The following is a 21,318-nucleotide window of genomic DNA, read 5'->3' as shown; positions in this document are numbered from 1 at the left end:
TATTATTTCTGTATTTAAATATCCCACAGGTTGTAATATGTCTTTTTTGGGGTTGTGTACTGCTTGTCTAGATGAATAGCTAGTGTGGGGGAAGCTGGGATATGAATCTACAGCATGCTGATGTGCTAGTTATCAATTATTCTTATGGACCCTGCTACCATGCAAGTTTCCCTAGTACACTTTGAAATGGCTGCAGGTCAATACATAGTAGGGAACTTATAATTGTAGCAGGTTCCAGGTGAACACTTAGTGCACGGTATGCTAATACAGGATAGATTTACACCCTTGGCTGCTGCACATCAACTGTTTCTGTACATACACCCATAGAATCTATATATCTTCTCCCTACCAGGGTGGAGAATATAGAAATATCCAGACGGATGGATACCAATTTTACCTTCAGCTATATGTACAGAGAATAAGCCTCTGGTTTTCAACTGGAACGTCTGGTCAAAAAGAGATTCTGCATCGCCAACCAGGCCATTAAAAGTTGCACGGTTGGGCTAAGGCAGGCTCCTGCAGCTCCTAAGCATACAGGGTCAGGGAGGCTCTGCACAGTGCACCTGAGCACCAGTTCCACAGTTCCTATTGGCTGGGAACCACAACCAATGGGAGTTGCAGGGGCAGTACTTGTGAGTGCAGGGAGAGCCTGAAGCCTCCCAGGCCCCTGGACTATGAGCCACACAGGCCTGTCAGCCATTTCCTGAGAGCCACCTCAGGTAAGTGCTGCCCAGATCCTGCATAGGCCTCCACATCCCAACCCCCTTGTCTCACACTTCAAATTCTTTACCTCCAGCCTAAAGCCATTCCTGGTGCCCACTTGCAAATGTCTCGTCTTTGGCCCCACCCTAGAGTCTGCACCCCCGCTACCCTCTGGCCCAAACCTGAACTCCCTCATGCACCCAAACTCCCACCCAGAGTCTGTCCCCCCGTCACATTCCGAACCCCTTGGCCCCCACACAGTGGCCCCGATGCATCTTAAGCCCTTCATCCTGGCTGTACCCCAGAGCCCATCCCTCGCAATCCAACCCTTTGCCTCAGAATGATGAAAGTGAGGGAGGGGAATGTAGGGGGTGGAGAGAGAGGAGGCAGTAGCTCATGGAAGTGGTGGAGCATGGACAGGACCTCAAGGAAGGGGCAGGGCAAGGGGCAAGACAAAATTGTTTGGTTTTGTGCCATTAGAAAGTTGGTAACCCTACATATGTGAATGCAACTATGATTTACATCTGCAATAACTATCTGGATGTAATTTGGGACTGAATCTAGGGCATTATGTTTTTATGTATTTAAGATCAAATCTGTATTTATTTTTGGCCATATTCTACCTTGTTTGATGAAACACTCATTAAAGACACATGTATGGAACAATGACAATGTAGTGGGGTGTATATAAACTACTTTAAAAATAGAGGAAATATTTCAAATATTTTGTTTTCTAATCAGAGTAAGGAGGTTATAAACTCCCTAAGATTTTCAATATTGTGAAAAAGTATACAATAAGATATTCACCTGACCACAGAGAAGTGGTCTTTTGCCTCAATAAGGACTCTGCCATGAATTCATCGTATGATCTTGAGAGAATCATTTAGACTGTTTGTGATTGGTTTATCGTTGGTAGAGTGGGGATATTTATACTTTCAGCGCTTTTAAAAACTATCTTTAATCCTGAGATGAGAATGGTATGGGAAGGCTTTATCTAGCTACCAGTGGAGTTAAGAGAAAGATTCCCATTAAATTCAACAGGAGATGGGTCAAGCCTCAAGTATTATTTATTCTCATCTTCAGATAGTTTTCAGCTCTAGCTATAAACTTGAAATGGAAAATGTAAACCTTATTATTATTGAAAGCATAACAAACAAGCAAAAACAAATTAACCTTAAAAATTAATAAAAATAAAAACAAAGCAAAACAAAAAAAAACCCCTACCCTAAAAAAGATTTTTTATGCCACGAGGGACTTCACTTAAGCTCAGAGATTGTGCATTTATAACGATGCCACTCACACAACATCAGACACGGATCGCACTATAGGGCACAGCATTATAAGAGAGTTCATTGGATTCATGTGTAACATGCACAATTTCTCTCTGCTGAATTCTGCAGAAAGAGACAATTCTTTTGGCTGTTTTCATTGCACACAAACATACCTGTACTCTCTGAAGAGTAAGCCAAGTCTCCAAGCTGCTGCAATAATAAGGATGTGATCAAAATGAAGGGAAAATGTCAATTAATGTATTCCTCTCTCCTTAAAAGTGTCTTAGATTAAAGCCTTGGTACGGCAGACAGAAAAAGGCTTCCAACCTGCATAATTGTTTACAGCATTCGTCACAACTGCACAGCCTCTTCTGCAATCAGTTTAACAAACCACTCTGCCCACCTTTCAGTTAGCTAAGGCGCATCATATGAATAATACAAATGATTTGACATTGCTGAGAACAAACGAACCATTATTAGTTTTGGCTTTGAAGCCCCTTTTTGAAGAAGCGGGAGATGGATGTGGCCCATACTTCCCTCTACTCTTGCCACAGGCATTCTAACTTCTTCCCACTCTAGAGGTGGCTGAAGTTTCCATCCCCACAAAAGAGCCAAGTTTTCGGAGGTGGTGGCTCCCCCACAGAGCATACAGAGGCAACGCTGCACTGATGCAGCTGCTTTAGGATGATGGGAGAGAACTCTCTTGTTGACTTAATTACTCAAGACCCTACAAGCCGCAGTAGCTATGTTGGCAGGAGAATCTCTCCCATCAACATAGCGCCGTCCACAGTGTTGCTTAGCAGTGTAAGTTACACTCATCTCAGTGGGGTGGTACATTCACACTCCGGAGAGATATAGTTTGTACCAACTTAAACTGTAGTGTGCACACAGCTCTACACTCTCTGCAATCTTCCTGAAAGAGCCCTAACTGGGTGCCTTCTACCCAGGGGAGCTGATAGCCTGTGTGGACCTCTGGGCAAGGTGTGGGGGAGCAGCTCCATGCTCCCAGAAGGAGTGGAGCATCAGGCAGAAAGGGAGGGTCTGGGCAGCCAGCCTGGAGCAACATGCCCCTCCCCCCAGCTTTCAGAACCACATGGACACAGCTCACGGGGCTCTGGCAGTGACTTAAATGGCACAGGGCTGCAGCTGCCATTGCCACAGTAGCAGCGTCACTGGCCGGGAGCCCTGGGTCCTTTTGAATCAGGGTCCCCAGGGCAACTGCCCTTTTTGTCACCCCTTCAACAGTGGGCCAGGTTCCAGTTGTGTCTGTATTCCCTTTCTCCCTCATCTGCCTGTTTCCCTTCTGGGTCTCTGTACAGGAACATATGGCCAGGAGGAAGGGGGGATGTTACTCTTACTCCCCGTTGCCAGTTTAAACCTAATGGCAGGTTCAGGAACTAGGGGAGAAGAAACAGAGAAGTTGGAGAAAAGAAGCATGAGGATACTAGAAATGGAACTCTCCTGCATCCCATATGCATGCATTCCATCCCCTTAAACGCAGTCTTTTTCTATCGATAAGAAGTTCCAGCCCCAATCTGCAGGGTTTTAGCTGAACTCTGAGCATGAAGATGCCGCAAAGCTGGGCTTTTCCACAGAGTGAGGCAGGAGAAAGAGGAAGTGAGGGCTTTGTAATGACTTCATCCAATAGGAAGGGCGTCACCTCTTTTCTCCCCCTCCACTACAAATTCTAGGCCTCCTCCTGGGGCTTGAGGCTGTTCAAGGTTCTCCCAATCCATGGAGGGTTGTGCCCTACATTCCCATGGGCTTCCTAAGACTAGCAGCACACTCACTGCCTTAGGAGCACCCTGCTGATCCCCTAGGAGAGAGAACAGCACATGTTGCATTGAGTACTCCAGATTAGTGATCCTAAGAACCACTCCCTTAGCTCCTGTAAACTCTGGAGCTCTCTATCACAGATTATATTTGTTTTTCTCACACGAGATAATAATAAATCAAATGTGCAGAACTAACCACCTACATAAGTTGATATTAGGGGCCTGGCATTGTGGCTAGAGAACAGATCTGCATTTGCCTTGATAACTGATGATTATTGCTGGGATATAGGTAATGGATAAAAATATGTTATTGCCATTCACATAATACAGCAGCTTGTGATATAAGACCATATATTGTGCTGTAAGCTCTCATGGCCAAGCCTCAAGGATGCCAAGCAAAAGGACCCATGACAGATTTATCTGTAAATTTCTTGACTATGGAGGGTTGAAATCAGACTCTTAACATTATATTTAATACACTTGCTTGAATTTCCATAGTAATTTCCATGGAGACTTACCTAACAAAGTAACAGGAGCCGGTATTTTGCTGTATTTCCCCAAGCAGCAACAAACAGAGGTAACAAGAACACAGAACTGACATATCACACACATCCCAGCTGTCTCTGGTATCTACCATTCCATTCCCTCTCCCAAATGTTGCTATCCTTCACTTTTATTTCTTTCCACCATAATCTATTTTGTAACATAAAATGTGAGAGGAGCTGAGGTGCATTGGACTATATCTGTTTACTGACAGATATTACTCTGAGCAAACACTGCACCAAGTCACACGACACTGTCTCACAAAGCTCATGTGCAAAGATGAGAATATGGCTGCTGTCAATATTCACTTGTTATTACAACCTGACAAATTCCTATGTGTATGATATGGGGGCAACCTTGATCTATTCTTAGACTGTTTCAAGCCACATTTTAAAGCATGAATCCCCCACTTCTTTAATTGACATTTATTGCTGATGTTCATTCAATTTTAAAATAAAAGAAGAGATCCTGCAAAAAGCTCTCACTTTACTATCATTGAATTTTCAGAATTTGCTACAACTTGGAATCACAGGTTAAAATTTAGATCTGCTCCTGGTCTAGTACCAATATTCCCCTTGGAGAAGAGAGGCATAAGGAATGAAGCTGGCAGAGAAACCACAAAAGGATCAGGTGAGAAAAGCAATGATATTTCTCTTCATTTGTGTCATGGCTCCTTCCCCACTCTGGCATGATAAATGCAGGAGTGGGGACCAGCAAAAGTACCCCAAAACCTTATCTACTAGGCTTTGGCAGAAAACTTTCCCCCAAAATCTTAACAAATTAGATTTCGGGGATAAAATCTCCATGGCTACCACCCAAGTATTGATGTGAAAAACCAGGGGAGAAAAATCTCAGCCCTAAAGCACAAACCAGGACACAACCATTAACCAATACTAGGTTAATAAAAAGAAAAAAGAGAAAACTTTTATTATCACCACAATATTCCTGTTATTATGCAAGCATAATAACTAGATTGAAAAGTAACAAAATAATATACTCATCAGTGCAGAGTAGAGTGGAAGAATGACTTCTCGACAACACTCCTAGTAATGCGTTACAATACTCCTAGTAATGCATCCCAGAATCATGTTTGATTTTTTTGCTACAGTGTCACACTGTTGAATTATGTTTAACTTGTGGTCCATTATGACCCCTAAATCCCTTTCTGCCTTACTCTTTCCTGGACAGTCACTTCCCATTCTGTATGTGTGAAACTGTTTGTTCCTTCCTAAGTGGAGTACTTTGCATTTGTCCTTATTAAACTTCATCCTGTTTACCTCAAACCATTTCTCCAATGTTTCCAGATCATTTTGAATTTTGACCCTATCCTCTAAAGCACTTGCAACCCCTCCCAGCCTGGTATCATCTGCAAACTTAATAAGTTTACTATCAATGCCTTCATCTAAATCGTTGTTGAAGCTATTGAACAGAACTGGTCCCAAAACAGACCCCTGCCGAAACCCACTTGTCATGCACTTTGAGCATGACTGTGAACTGTTTTTAAGTCCTTGAAAACTGTTATCCTATTCCTTCTCAGTCTTGTCTTTTCCAGGCTAAACAAACCCAGTTTTTTCAATCTTCCCTCATAGGCCATGAATTCTAGACCTTTAATAATTTTTGTTGATCTTCTTTGGACCTTCTCAAATTTCTTCACATATTTCCTGAAATGTGGTGCTTGGAATGGGATACAATATTGTAGTTGAGGCCTAATCAGTGCAAAGTAGAATGGAAGAAAACATGCCACGGATTGGAAGCAGTAGATAAGAAACATGGGTACTTCTGACCCCCGGTAAATGGAAAAAGGAGTCGAGAAGTACAGAGAACTGAACTGCTTTAAGAACCAAATTTAAGACCATTGATTTATTCACTTACTCATCATATTGACTATTTGCTACTCATTAACCATGGGATGTGATTGGTCATTAAGCCACATGCCAGGGTTTGTGCCCCCTAACGGGATGACAAATTAAAATAATACATTTTCAGAATAAAAATTATGTGTTCTAAAGTTTATAAAACTTACACGATTGTCACAAATACTCAATGACCATCGATTTGCAACAAAAATGGTAAAAACCCTACAATAGCAGTAGAGAGCATTTACTACTTTTGGACTAAAAAAATCCATGAATCGCCTTTTTGTACTGTTGTATATGACCAGTTTTATATAAAAGGATATGATGTGGCCCTCAATAAATACAATGACAGACGATTTTGGTGACTCACACAAGGAATAGAGCACTCACGAAGCATATTTAAAAATGCTCTCTCTTTAAGGACTTTCCTCAAACCTGAGAGCTTTGAGTTGCAAAACAAGGGATTTTTTTAAAGGAATGAAAATTGCAAACTGAAGGCCTATCTGATAGGAAATATTCATAATAAAGATGTGTATAAATATGATAGGCCGCAGTCCGGCAAACATTTATGCACGTGTTTAAAAGTATCCTGTAATAACTTCAATGGTGCTAATTGTATACATTTCAGAAGTTCATGGTAATAAGTGATAGAAGTGATTCTATACTGTAATATATGCACTTATACACACACATTATGCATATACACACTTTCCTGTACAATATATTTCTGTATTAAAATCTATCTTTTTCTGCTTACAATATTGTGAATACACTAATTAGTTATTTTTTTCATTAAGGAACTAAAAAGGTGTAAGAACTATGGTATTACATGAATTTGAGTCAATAATCAGTTAGACCCATCCCTTATCTCTGCTTTTCTATATCTCTGAAATGTTAAATATTTGACAGTTGTTCAATAATTGACCTAGCTTATCTCCTACAAACAGGTTGCTATTCTAGTTGCTATAGCAACAATAAACATTAACGATTATTATCCCAAGATGCCACTGGGGATTTTGACACAGTCTTAACAAAGTTCCCTCAGGGAGAAAAGTCATCAGTAGCCCCCATCTATGACAGAATGGAAAACATTGCAAGACCAAAAGTCCCCTGTTACTGTATTTATTACAGATAAATACACAAACCTATTTCAGAAACTTCTCATGGGTAGCAGATTTTTCCCTGGCAGCCGAGCAAGCAGGTAAATGGTGCTTGGAGTAAACTGTGGATAAAAAATGCATCATATGTACAGGACTCATGGGTACAGTCACAGACTAGGGCAACTACATCCCTCAGTGGCCCAGCAAGGGCACCCAGTCTCCAGCTTCCAGGTCCCTATCTGTTGTCTCCCTTGGGTGAAGACTCGCATCTCTCTCTCTTCTCACTAGGGCAGTGGTCACCAACCAGTAGATCAGGATCTACTGGTAGATCTTGGAGTCTTTGACAGGTGATCCTGACTGGTTTGGCCAAAAGGTTATCAAATCAAGCCTCGCACTTCAAATGCCCCGCCCTCAGATTGCTGTGCATCCTCCTACCCTTTGCCTTGGAGCTGTCCCCTCAGGAGCCTCTGCTTTCTGTGCAGGGCAGGGGACATAGAGGAGGGGGCGCTGATGTAAAGGTGCCCCCCTCCCACCCTGTATCCTATCCCCACAGAGCAGAGAGGGGACACAGCAGGATTTGGGATGGAGTTTGCTGGCTGCTTTTGGGAGTAGTGCAGGGCCAGGACAAGGATGAGCCTGCCTTAGCCCCACTGCACCACTCCCCAGGAGCCACCTGAGGTAAGCAGTGCCCAGCTGGTGCTCACATCCCAAAACCCTACCCCAGTCATGAACTCCTCCTGCACCCCAAAGCGCCTGCACCCTCCCAGAGCCTGCACCTAGAACCCCCCGGTACCCCAGCTGAGCTCAGAGCTCCTCTCACACTCCAAATACTTTAATCCTGCACCCCCAACCCTATGCTCCAGACTAGTGAAAATGAGGGATGGTGGGGGAGGAAGGGAGGGTGGAGCGAGCTGGGTCATGGGGCCTCGGAGAAGGGGCACAGAGGAGGTGGGGCAAGGTTATTCAGGTCTGAGGTAGATCTTGCATTGTACTTAAATTCAAAAAGTGATCTTGTGCTTAAAAGTTTGGAGACCACTGGACTAATAAGCCTACCAGAGTTAACCCCAGTTCTAACAGATTCTGACATGCAGGGACAACTGGTGAGGGGAGAACATGGGGGGCCACTGGCCACATGCCCAAACCCCCAGCCCAGGGAAGGGCTGGAATAACCCCCCTCTGTCCCAGGCTCCTCCTTTTCCTACCCCTGCTCCACTCCTCCCTACTTCTTCCCTGACACTGCTCCACCCTGCCCTGGCTCCGCCCTCTCCTAGCCCCTTTCCCTACACCTAACCTTAAGCAGTGCAGCCTGGGGGATTAGCAAGTCCAGGGGGCTGGCACTAGCAGTAGGAGGTCCAGCCCGAGCTTGCTCTCCTGCTCTGGCCACATCACACTGTTTCTCACCCATGAATGTGGGAGCAGTCCCCACCCCACATGCCCAAGGACTCTGGCCCCAACTGCTGCTGGCCCCTCCTGACCTTGGTATTTGGGGTGCATGCACCCCTTCATGTCCTCTGTGTGTCATGTCCTACGCCCAGGATAAATCCTCCAATCCTCCACCCTAAGGGTATGCTTGTGGTTATAAGTCATCACAGCTTCAGCTCAGAACAAGCACACTCAGAATCTGTTCAGTTCACTCTTTATACAGTTTAGAGGTTTTTAATCTGGAGTTTCCAGAAACAGGTAATTACTACACAATGGGACTCTCTTCCCAGTGTGTACCTTCCAAAGGTTGATTTCTGAGAAGAGAGTTTGCTTTCCCCTCATCCCAAGGTACTTCCTTAGAAATCTACCTCATACATGTTAAAAAAAAAGGCTTCTGAAGTTTCCAACATTATACAAAGACAGAATTAATCTTGCCTTCTTGGTAAAGGAATTTCATGCAATCTCACAATAGGACATAAACTTTCACATTTCTAATACAATGAACTCCAAAGATGTTAAACTTAACTTACTAAAGTTTAACTTAATTCCATAAGATTTATTCAAGATAACACAAGATATTATCAATCTGTCACAGGTATACAGATGTAATAAACAAACTGCTATCAGAACCAGTACCTTCTGGGAACATTGTTGCAGCCCCAATTAATTTAACCTTCTGCATTTTAAAACTAATTTCTTTATTTAATTTCTGCGCTCAACTGGATAATGGTGGTGGGGAAAGGTTAGTAATTCTATAGCTGTGAAAATCTTTGTTGATAATTTCAGATAGAAAACTTTTTTCCAGTGTCAATTCACACAACAACTGACATCACAACATTTTTGTTTTTTGGTCTGACTGCGGCCATAACCATAAATTGTCTCAAATTCACTTGGAACTTGACCAAGGTTTGCTTCAAAAAGCAATCCAATTTTGTAAATAAAGGAAAGAATAATTGAGGAAACTTGTGACAATCTTTCCCCAATGTCCAGATTGTAATAAAACTTAAAAACAACTGAATACTCCCTGGTTGCAGGTTTTATTACACACATTTTTGTGCGGATCTCATTTAAGCTGAACTCAATTTGCTCCTGGAATGGGACCACTGGGTCTCCTCTCAAGCAGAGATAACACTACTAACACTGCCCAGTACCCTACTATGTTGAGGAGGAATCTATATCTGGGTAGAACACAGACCCCAAAGTTAACAGGGTTGGGAAAGGATAGGCCAGACCAGGCCAGCAGACTCTCTCAGGGTCTCTCCTAGGCAAACTTTGTAGACAGGTCTATAGAATTTAAAGCTAGTCTCCTTTCTTAGGACTTCTGGGTTGGTATCCTTTGAGTCAAACCCCACATGGCACAGCTGCTTCCACGCAATGCTACAAGCATTGCAAATTGCACTCTATGTGTGTTTGGTGTGACTCTGTCCCCAAATGTTAAAATAATGATTGCCAGAAAATTTTATTGCACAGGACAGTGTCATATAACTTCATGAAGTTATCTCCACAAGACCAGCACTAGGTATTCATGAATGGGCCAATTTCCCTGTATTTGCAATTATGTTCTTCTTCTAAGGGCATGTCTAAACTACATCCCTCTTTCAAAAGAGAGATGTAAATTAGACAGATCGAAATTGCAAATGGAGCTGGGATTTGAATGTCCCATGCTTCTTTTGCATAATGGCGGCCACATGTTCTTTTGAAAATGGGTATTTTGAAAGTGAAACCGCTGTCTAGATGCAGTTCTTTAAAAGAAAAACCCAATCCTTTTTCGAAAGATCTTGTACTCCTCATTTTTGTTCATGTGGGGAAGAGCCTATTTTCCTCATTTTTTGAGGAGTACAGGATCTTTCGAAAAAGAGCTTATTTTTTTTAAAGAACCACATCTAGACAGCGGTTTCACTTTCGAAATATCTGTTTTCAAAAGAACGCACATCCGCCATTATGCGAATGAAGCATGGGAAATTCAAATCCCGGCTTCATATGTAATTTCGATCTGTCTAATTTACATCCCTCTTTCGAAAGAGAGATGTAGTTTAGACATAGCCTTATTTAAGCCAAGATGGTTTCACAGCAATTCCTACTGAATCATGCATGGGGCCATATGATTCTCTCTGTTTTTACTTCCCCATTGATTTTATGGGGAAAATATTCCTTAAAAGAATAATAGCACAATATGGCCCACAGAGTGGATAGAACAAAACCACTCATCCCACTCTGCCAAGCAGAGATAAGGTATCTCAATAGTGGATCTAATCAGTATTAAATAGGAAGAAGAGAGAACAACAATCAAGACAGGACTGACTTAAAAATTAGGAGCTGCTAATGACATACAAACTGAATTCAAAGAAGAGTCCAGATGCCTCAAGTTAGCTGTGTACTTTAACACTAGAATATATTTGTCCTTTACATAATTCAACCACTACTTATATTTTCCAAGTTTATTATGTGTACTAATAAAGCTATACATATCACCTTAAAGAGAAATTCACAGATTTAATCTGTCAGTTTGTTTTCTGTTTAAAGTCATCGAGAGTTACCTTGAAGCCTTTCTTTTGTATGCTCTCTTGAGCCAAGACTGATCTAAAAGGCCCTGTGCTTGTTTTAAAACATATTTCAATGTGACCTAGCTAATCCTTTAATACCAGGCTTTCGCTACCTTTGATCAGCCTTTTACTGTAGCTATGAGAGATTAGATCAAACCTTTAAAAGAAAGTTGCTTGTGGAGAATTTTCTTACTGATGTGCATTAATATCAGCTCCAAGGTTGAAACAGTTAGCAAAATGGTATGAGAGAGATGTCCTTTTTCAGAAACATCAGACTGTGAGCTTGCATCCTATAGTCTTTACAGAAATGTGCTTCTGAATAGGAACATGCCTAACTCAAATACGCTTTATGCTAAATATTTCATGTAACATATCATTAGAAAGTTTGCAATCCACTGAACGTATATATTTTATTTGCCCGCTTGTACCATTTTTGTATCTGAAATAGGAATATTGACTGTAGATTTATTATCAACGTGCTCATGTGGGGAAAAGCCTATTTCCAGCCCAACAATGAAGATGACAGACACAGAGCTAATAGCCCCTAAGCAACAGACAATTGAGTGGGGGAGAGCTGTTTACTACGAAGACATGTGCCCATTTCACCAGATGCTGTAATCCATCTTGAGTTTTATACTTTTCCACCAAGGTGTTAGGGAATGTAACAAAGACTTTCCACCCTAGGAAAATTCTATATAAGGCCAGTGAAGTAAACAGTGATAGTCTTCAGCTGACTTAAAGAGTGCCTTCCCACCCCAAGGAATACATGAAAACACCTGGAAACAAAAGGACTATAATGAGAGGTATGGAGGACTGCTGGACCCAGGCCAGAAAGGACATTTCTGGCCTGAGGACTTCACCTGAAATAAGAAGTAGGATGAGAAATTATGACTTGTAATAACTTCTCTTACGTTATGTCTATACCGCGCCCATTTGGTGCAAGAAATACGCAAATGAGGCAAAGCATGGAATATCATCGTGCCTCATTTGCATAATTAATTAGGCTCAATTTCTGCACCAAAAACCCTCTTGTGCAAGAGCCGTTCTCCACATTTTTTTCAGGAAGAACAGCTCTTGTGCAAGAGGGGTTTTTTGCACAAAAGCCTCTTGCTCAAAAACATAGCCTCATTAATTATGCAAATGAGGCATGGTGATATTCCACACTTTGCCTCACTTGCATATTTCTTGCACCAAATGGGCACGGTATAGACATAGCCTGTATTAAGTTTCACTGGAATGTTTTATTTTATTTTGTTTAGTAGCTTACTCTGATCTGTCTGCTTTCATTTGTAGCCACTTAAATCTTGCTTTTTATACCTAATACAGTCACTTTTATTATTGAATCCAGTGCAAATAATTGTTACCAGGAGGGGGGGCAACGGTTGGGCATATCTCTCTTTCATTGATAAAGGGGCAAACAATTCATGAGCTTGCACTGTATAAAACTTTTACAAAATGGATTTATCTTCACTTCTGTCCCATGGGAGTGGTGCATCTGGGTACTGTGTGTTGAGCTCAGTGTCTGTGCTACTCTGTTGTGGGCTGTGATCACAACTCTGTGCCATCGGGGGAGGAGATCAGAGGGACTGACTCAGCAGGATAGGGTACAGGTAAGGGGTATCTCAGTTGTATCTCACCACATCAGTGACAGCCTCAAGGGGATCTCTGTGACTGACTATCAAAAATATTACAGACTATCACACAGACTATCAAAAATATTTTGTATCTGTGTAGATATTATTATTACTTTACAGTGTATGATGCTATTGTAACATGCATGGTAAACATATTTATATATATATGAGCTGGATTTAACTGCTGTAAATAAAGTTATGTTGGGACTTTTCTAAGACACATTGTTTGCTGAAAAACAAAACCCCTTTCTGTACTGTGGTTAATATTTATTTACAAGACAGCAAGTTTCTTTTTGTTTTCTTTCTTTAAAAACACATGAAAATTATCCAATGTTCATCCAATATTAAGGTTACCAATTTACACTCACAGAGGAAATGCAAAAGCTGCAATTTTCGCTGTAACATGACCTTGCTCATAATTTTTTTAACTGAAGGTCACATTTTGCCTTCAACTACCTCATTCCATGTGGGTTAACATAATACCTCTATGTGAATAAATGTCTGTTCATTCAGATACATTAACCTAAATGTGACTCTACAGGGGCAAGCAAATCTGACTGCAAGATTGAAGATGCCTCTGTGCAGTGTTTTGCATATATAACATGTGGGTACATGGACACAGAGGCTGTGTCTACACTACATGCCTCTGTCAGCAGAGGCATGTAGATTAGGGTTGTAGGCAAAGGTAAATGAAGCCGTGATTTAAATGATCGTGGCTTCATTTACATTTACATGGCTGCCGCGCTGAGCCGACAAACAGCTGATCAGCTGTTTGTCGGCTCGCCGCTAGTCTGGACGTTCCCCCTGTCGACATCAAAGCCCTTTGTCGGCAGCCCCGTTATTCCTCGTGGAATGAGGTTTACCGGGGCTGCCAACAAAGGGCTTTGATGTCGACAGGGGGAACGTCCAGACTAGCGGCGAGCCGACAAACAGCTGATCAGCTGTTTGTCGGCTCAGCGCGGCAGCCATGTAAATGTAAATGAAGCCGCGATCATTTAAATGGCGGCTTCATTTACCTTTGCTGAATAAACAAATCTACATGCCTCTGCCGACAGAGGCATGTAGTGTAGACGTACTCAGAGAACTGTCGCACTCATGTGCTTTGTGGTATGTGAGGACTGATTAGAAGGGCCTGAAGGTTGCCTACAGTCTGTGCCCTTTCTTCTAAGGTTTCAGCTATTAGTAGTCTCTGCTCAATATTCATTCAATATAGACCCCAGTTTAGCTAGATAGTTATGCACATGCTGAACTTAAAAGAATATTTGTTTGGTTTTTTGTCATGAGCCGTCACTGAGAAAGAATAAAAAATTCCATTAATATTTTGTTCCTTATTATTTCAGTATCAGCCATAATCTTTACCTGGGAGATGAATCCGTTATGTTTTAGTTTTTGTGAGCGCAGCATGAGTTACATATGCCAGATGTCTTTTCTCTTGCTGTCTATCTCTTGACAGTCCTACAGTCCAACTGGCATAGAAGGGAAAATAGTAGGTGTTCCGAGAGAAAACTTGCTGTTTTCAAAGATTTAGTCAGTTATTAACAAGAAAAGTCACTGGGTTGTTAATGCACATGTGTCACAGTTTCAAACTTGAATACAGATCCCTAGGGAAGCTACACTGACAGATGTGCTGAAGATAGAACTGCAAGTGGGCAGCCAGTCAGCAGGAGATCATTAGTCTGCATGAAGAGTTGCAGCTCCTAAGTGACTGAAGGGTAAAAATCTTCAAGAATCATGCATAAATTATACATACTGGGGTTACCATACCAAAACATTCTACATATTAATCCTGAAGAGGTAAAGGGAACTGTAAGAGGAAACTGTATGCAAATGTATTGCCTCATTTCATAAACAGAAACTCTTAAATCTCAGAGGCATAAATCAGCGAAGCTCCACTGAAGTCAAAGGTGCTAATCAATTTACACCAACTAGCTCCAAATGTCTGAGTTAAATTCCACTCTCAGCTATGCCTCACTCCTTCAACTTTAGCTCACAAAAGTTGTCCCCCCTAAAATCAATGGGACTACTGACTTGGATAAGGCCTTGTAAGTAGGTAAGGAAGTGTAAATCAAAAGTAAAGTGGATTTGCCCCACTGTAACCTAAAACAGTGTTTTGCAACTTCTTAGAAGTCTTAATTAAAACAAAACAACAACAAAACAATCTTAACCATAATTAGAATGTTGTCAGAATCATATTGATGACACACTAATAAATACATCTCAAGGACACATATGTGAAAGGACATATAAAAACAAGTTCCAAACACCAAAATATTTATTCTATTTCCCTCCCACCTTTAAATACATTGACAAATGTATACACACACTAAATGAGCAGTTTTAAAACAAGGATTATGGAGAATTAATTTTAATCTCATCTTTGTCAATCTCCTGAGAAGCTTTTTCACTACTTGATCTTAATAATTTAAACCGTGGCCATAGCAGGATATAAAAAATAAATGATAGACCATGTACTTTAAAGGGAAGTTACAACCTTCAACCCATTCTAATTGATATTGAAGTAGAGATTTTTATGAGTGATTTTAACTTTCAAGAAATCTGTTATACAGGTTAGGAGACTTCTACAACATGCTAAATCAGAGAGAACAGAATTATGTTTGATTGTACATTTGCCTAACCTTGTGCTGTCATCTTTAATTAATCAATAGCTCCTTTTCTTGTAATTTTTAAACTGATTTCCATAAAGGAATAGACAAAAAAGTATTAAAAGGTAAATGATTTATAGCTTGTATGTGTTTCCAAATATTGCTCTAAGGCATATGCTATGGGACTGTCCAGTAACAGACTCTTTGTTCTGACTCATTGTTTACAGGCTATCTGTAATACTAGTACCTAATGAGATAACCTACATTCAATTTGTTCTGTTGATAAATGATTGCACCTGATACACAGGATTTCCATCACTGGCTTCAATGCAGCCGTATTAATTCACAACCGCTGGGGATCTGGCCCAAAAAATATTACTGCAGAGATTTTGGGGTTCTCTGTCTGCATTATGTCATGTGATTGCTTTCAGAGACTAGCAATTTATTCCTCAGAATACATGAGCACTTTTTAATTATTAGTTTTTTGTTTTGTCATAGCACCTAGGAATCTCAGTCACGGACCGGAACTCTATTGTGCTGCATTGCTGTTTCTAATATTGTTACTATTTTGATCCAAGTAGTTGGATAAAATGTAGGATCTTCCAGGTCATCATCACTATGTGGTGAAATCTACGATAGATCAAATCTTGTTTCATTACAAAGAATGATCACAAAATTCTTTGCTCACAGTACCAAGTTCCTTTCCAGCTAGCATCAGGGCCACCGAAGGGGGGGGGGGGGAGGAAGAGAAGGACAACTACCCAGGGCCTGGCAATTCAAAGATGCCCCACACTCCCACGTTGTTCAGGGGCCCGTAGAGGCTGTCTGCTCTTCTGGATAGCACTTAGTCAAAAGTTCTTATCTTTCTCTTAGCTTTTTCTCAAGGTCATGGTACTAATTGTACTGCACCTATGTCTGGTGCTTCTTTGGGGTGCTTTCTCTGTCTCCTTCGATGATGTTTCTGGCCATACCTTAATAAACACAGCTTCAGCAAATAATACCCAATGGAAAACCTCTAACAACATAGCTCAGCCACTGACCAATGCTGCCTGGCCTGTGTTTTGGACAGTGTCTTCTACTGTGTCAGATATCTATTGTATGAAGGAGCCTAGTTGTTTCCCACATTTATACTGAATAAAGTTAGGATCACGACCACCAGTTTCCAGGAAGTGTAATCCAGAATTATAATATTAAACATGTGGGTGTGGGAAAGTTAGCTCAATGTAGAATTCTTTAATTTGAGTGTGAAGTGGTGAAGTGGTCCTCTTCTCACAAAGTAGCTCTCTTGTCCACATGTAGGTCTCTAATATGGGCTATACTATTATCTGGCTAGGGTTTGTTTACCAATTTCATCTCCTCTTGTATTCTATTCTTCCCTCTATCTTTCACGCACCTCAGTAAACATGTGTCTTAGTGACACAAATGAAAATTCACCATTTGAGATCTTAAATGTTTCTAGGCAGAAGCTCTCTCATTAGTGCTAATTTAAGCAGTTTTAGTGATAGCTACCGGTACCTCCCTCCACCTCCCAGTCATCAAAGAATGACCTACCTGGTCACATTTTCATTCCATTTTTGATTGTGATGAAAGTTCGATTTTTCAGATTCATCAGTTTGACAACTGTGAAACCAGTGAATCAAACCTCCCCATTAACTTGACTGAATACAATCGTGTGAGGGTTTTTTTTAGCATAGCTTTTAATATTAAATACAGGTCACTGATGCAGGCTGCTCTGTTACTCTCTGTTCTAAATCAGCCCATTCTGATGACTCTGTGTGCTCATTGCAAAGTTCATTTTTGCACATATACAGATTGTTTCCTACAGAAAATAGGACTTTTCAAAAACTTGTGTTAGAGGACACAAGAGCCAGAGAAACAGAAAATGTATAGAAATCCAGTGTTCCTTTCCATCTAAACAAAAAGAATAAACAGAATTCGGATCCCAAAAGGTACATGACAAAATAGCACTTTTTCTGATGCAGCATCCCACTTTTGCATGGGAGCCTGAAATAATCCTAAATGTAAGGAATCCTAAGTCATGTCACAGGGACTACATCTACACTGGCCCCTTCTTCGGAATAGGCATGCTAATTTTGAACTTTGGAGTAGGGAAATCCACGGGGGATTTAAATATCCCCCGCGGGATTTAAATAAACATGGCCGCCGCTTTTTTTCCGGCTTGGGGAAAAGCCGGAAAAGAGCGTCCAGACTGGCGCGATCCTCCGGAATAAAGCCCTATTCCGGAGGATCGCTCCAGTCTGGACGCTCTTTTCCGGCTTTTCCCCAAGCCGGAAAAAAAGCGGTGGCCATGTTTATTTAAATCCCGCAGGGGATATTTAAATCCCCCGCGGATTTCCCTATTGCAAAGTTCGAAATTAGCATGCCTATTCCGAAGAAGGGGCCAGTGTAGACGTAGCCAGGGTCTGTCTTGACTACATGGCTCCGTCGACGGAGCCATGTAAAGTAGTTTACCTGACATAGTCAATAAAGTGGGGATTTAAATAATCCCTGAGTCATTAAAATAAAAATAGCCTCGTTTAGTGAGATCAGCTGATTGTCAGCACAGCGTGGTAGCCATTTTTATTTTAATGAAGCGGGGATTATTTAAATCCCCGCTTCATTGACTATGTCGGGTAAACTACTTTACATGGCTCCGTCGATGGTGCCATGTAGTCTAGACACACCCACAGTGAACCATGGCTGGGTCTATTGTACCATGCTCTTCTCCATGTTCCCTGCATGACGGATTCAGAAAAAGGAGGATAAATGAATATCTCTCAGTAGGTGCTCTTCAAGAATTCCTCATTTCCCAGTGGGCATTGCCTGGCATGTTTGCTCTTTCATACTGTCTCAAGGGGCTGTTTCCTCATTCTACCGTGGCCCATTCTCTTTGCCTATTTTGGGCTTTTTCGGCCACACATGATATTAAAATTCCATTTACAAATGGTTTTAAATGATGACAAAATGTTACAGACATTAGCAGCCTATGAACAGATGGTTACAAATGTTATCAGAAGAGGGTGTCACAAAATAGTGATTAGCCATTGTTAGAAGCAATTTTTAAATGTGGTGGACACTAATATATGTTGAAACGTCTATTAATAATTTATTAGCTCTTTATAAATGGCACCTTCATACAAGTTGTGACCTCTCTTTTTGGGGGCTGGGAGACAGGCATTGGTAAGCAGTATTTGGAGCCAGACTGTGATATCCAGGCTAGATTGTACATCCTTTCTCATTTTGAGTCCAGGTTGAACTTTTCTAATCCGGCACCCTTGGGACCTGATGGATGCCGAGCCACGTGAGGTCAATATTTTAGTGAGTTGGTCTCTTTTTATTTTTATTTCTCCAAGGTGAGTAAACAAAACTATGATTGCAATGCTGCTTAGTAATGTCTGACTGTACTGATATACTCTATATAAGCCTATGCCAAGCCATGACTTATCAGCTCTCTTCATAACAAAGTGTTCATGTTGTCACACAATTTTACTATATTGGCACAAGGAAATAAGTAGATAAAACATAAAAATCGTGCTTACACTTAACAGCATTACCAACACTTCCACTGCTTGCTGGGCTCTTAGAAGACATTTGGGGTAAATTAGAGCTAAATAGCAGCACAGAACACTGAGAGCTGGGACTGTCAGCTAACAAATAAACTTTATGGAACTGCAGGAAACTTGGCCACACCCATGATAACTGCACATCTCTCTAATGAAAATCACGCCGGACCACAGATGTTTGCCAGGCCAGAGTGTGCCAGTTGGACTAGAGTGGTTCTACCTCTAGTACCTTCCTCTATTTAGCAGGGAGCCCTACTGAACCTGCTCAACTTTTCCTGCTTTCCTCTCCCTTCCCTCTTTATCCTCAGCAGAGTTGGGTAAGAGAGGAAAACCCTGGGATATGGTCCATGCAGAGATTATTGAACAGAAAATTATTCGTTTCATATAATAGATCATCCACATTTTTTCAAACAAAAATCTTGTACTGTTTTTCAGCCTGTGAAATTCTCATCATTGGTTTTCAGAAAAATTCTGATGGGGACAAATGCATTTTGGGGGCTGGCCTCAGGAGATTGGTGCTTTGGGTGAACTTGTATTTTGGAGCCCTTTCTTAGTGAGGGTCACAGACACTGAGTTCACTAAAGAAGCTTTTAAACAGCAGGAGGGACGGTGTTCACCTGCAGCAGAGCCCACTGAAAATGGCACAGGCTGCCTGTAGACTCAGCTCTGGCCCCCAGTAGTATGTAAGCCTCTGGAACCAGGAGCAAGAATGCCAGGCTGGTGACTGTTCAAAGCACCATGGGGATGGCAGGGCTGAAAGGCACTAACTGAAGTGTAGCACAGCACGAACCTGGCGGAGGGTCTGTTATCATAATATGCTAGAAACCTGCTGAGAGAGCTCCTCTACCTCTGTTCCTCAGTGTTGTTCAACTTCAGATACTACTCTGTGTCCCCAGGAGTGCTTGACACTAGCGTGGGTACACCCCATCCTCCCCTGACCTAGGCATTCAGGGTGGGTGAGAAGCTACTATGGGGGGCAGACATTTTCTTATAGAAGTGCCTATTTACCCCCATCCCACCCCCATTTTTTTACTCTTGCCATCTGGTCACCTTAGCTGCACCAGGCAGCCTGAGGTGAGTTCAGGAGCACTGGCTGGAAGCAACTCTCCACCTTTTGCTCACCTCACCCCCCAGCCCAGTGTGGAGTGGCTCATGGCCAGTGGGAAAGGCCAGTCCTAGCTCCAGGGTGCTCTTCCAGCCTGCTGGGGCTCCTGCAGATCCATCCTCAGTCACAAGTTGTAACAACATCTTTCATATCCCTCCCTTGTCTGGGAGCTGTCCCAGTCTACTTTTCCCTTCTGCCAAGCCTGGATACTGTGCGGGTCAACACATCCAGTCAGAGGAGGGGATGGAACCCAGTTAATGGGCCTCTTACCTTCTTGACCACTGTGCTTCTCCCCCTCCCCCTCGGCTATGGTGCCCTGAGAGCTCACCCTTTTGGCCCATCCATAAGACCACCCTTGAATGTTTCCTCGACCAGTGACCCTTGAATGTCCCTTGAGTGACACCCCCTGTTAAGGACTTTTCTGAAGAGCTTTGTTGCTGCAACTGGCAGTGCTTTCTGAAAACTGGGCTGGCAGCTGCACTTCACTTCCTACCATGTAGCACGGAAGGCTGAGATTGAGATGAAATCAAAATTGCCGTCCCTTCTGTCAAATGCTAATATTTAGTTAGTTCTACTTGATTGAGTTGTGCAACAGAAGCAAAAGTTCTCTCCGCTATTGAAAAAGGCAGGCAAGGAAAAAATATAGCACCTATAGCAGCTCATCCATTATGTGAAAAAGATATGAAAATAATTCCCTGTCAACATATCAGCTCAAAAGCACAGACCATACAAGCACAATTCAGAAGTGATGGGTGGAGATAGTTAAGAGTTACTTAAACAGGTTGGTCTTTAATAACTCCCTTCCCCTTGTGAAGATGGAAATATGCAAGTGGAGCTTTGTAACACGTATGATACAATAATTCAGAAGAACAAGGTGTCAACTCACTTTCCTTTAATAACACTCTACTAATCAACACCGACATTTTGAAAATTGAGTACCTAAAGTTAGGCTCCTAAATGGAAACAAGATCGAAATGTACGAACCTCATTTCAAGCATCCAGATCTGAACGTACTGGTGCATATTTCTATTTTAATTAACAAAATGTACACCTTTTATACAGAGCAAAAGAGTACCTAGACATGAACTTCTTCAAGACAGGGTCAAAAGAGAAAACAACAGAATTCCACTTCTCATTACTTACAGCCCACAACTTAAGCCCATCCAACTCATTATCAACAATCTACAGCTTATCCTGGAAA

General features: G+C 41.8%; 1 protein-coding gene across 17 annotated transcripts in view; it reads right to left on the bottom strand.

Annotated features, from left to right (window-relative positions):
• Positions 1-21,318, bottom strand: part of LOC102454172 (contactin-4) — a 731,510-nt gene that overhangs the window by 173,674 nt on the left and 536,518 nt on the right. The window contains exons 1-2 of one of the 17 annotated variants that reach the window (XM_075938687.1): positions 14,206-14,311; positions 7,293-7,369 (exon numbers count right to left, since the gene is read on the bottom strand). The exons of 13 other annotated variants lie outside the window; for them this stretch is intronic. Coding sequence is in view for 1 of the 4 variants with exons in the window: in XM_075938685.1 (XP_075794800.1) it covers positions 4,267-4,360 (94 nt within the window). In the remaining 3 variants the exon portion in view is untranslated. Of the gene's footprint in view, positions 1-2,146; positions 2,315-4,266; positions 4,443-7,292; positions 7,370-14,205; positions 14,327-21,318 lie in introns of those variants that run through there. 3 more of the 17 variants (XM_075938686.1, XM_075938685.1, XM_075938688.1) reach the window with 3 other exon arrangements.

This window comes from Pelodiscus sinensis, chromosome 11, assembly GCF_049634645.1.
Source record: "Pelodiscus sinensis isolate JC-2024 chromosome 11, ASM4963464v1, whole genome shotgun sequence".
NCBI lineage: Eukaryota > Metazoa > Chordata > Testudines > Trionychidae > Pelodiscus > Pelodiscus sinensis.
Note: the sequence above shows the minus strand (reverse complement) of the source record. Positions and strands in the feature narration are given on the sequence as shown.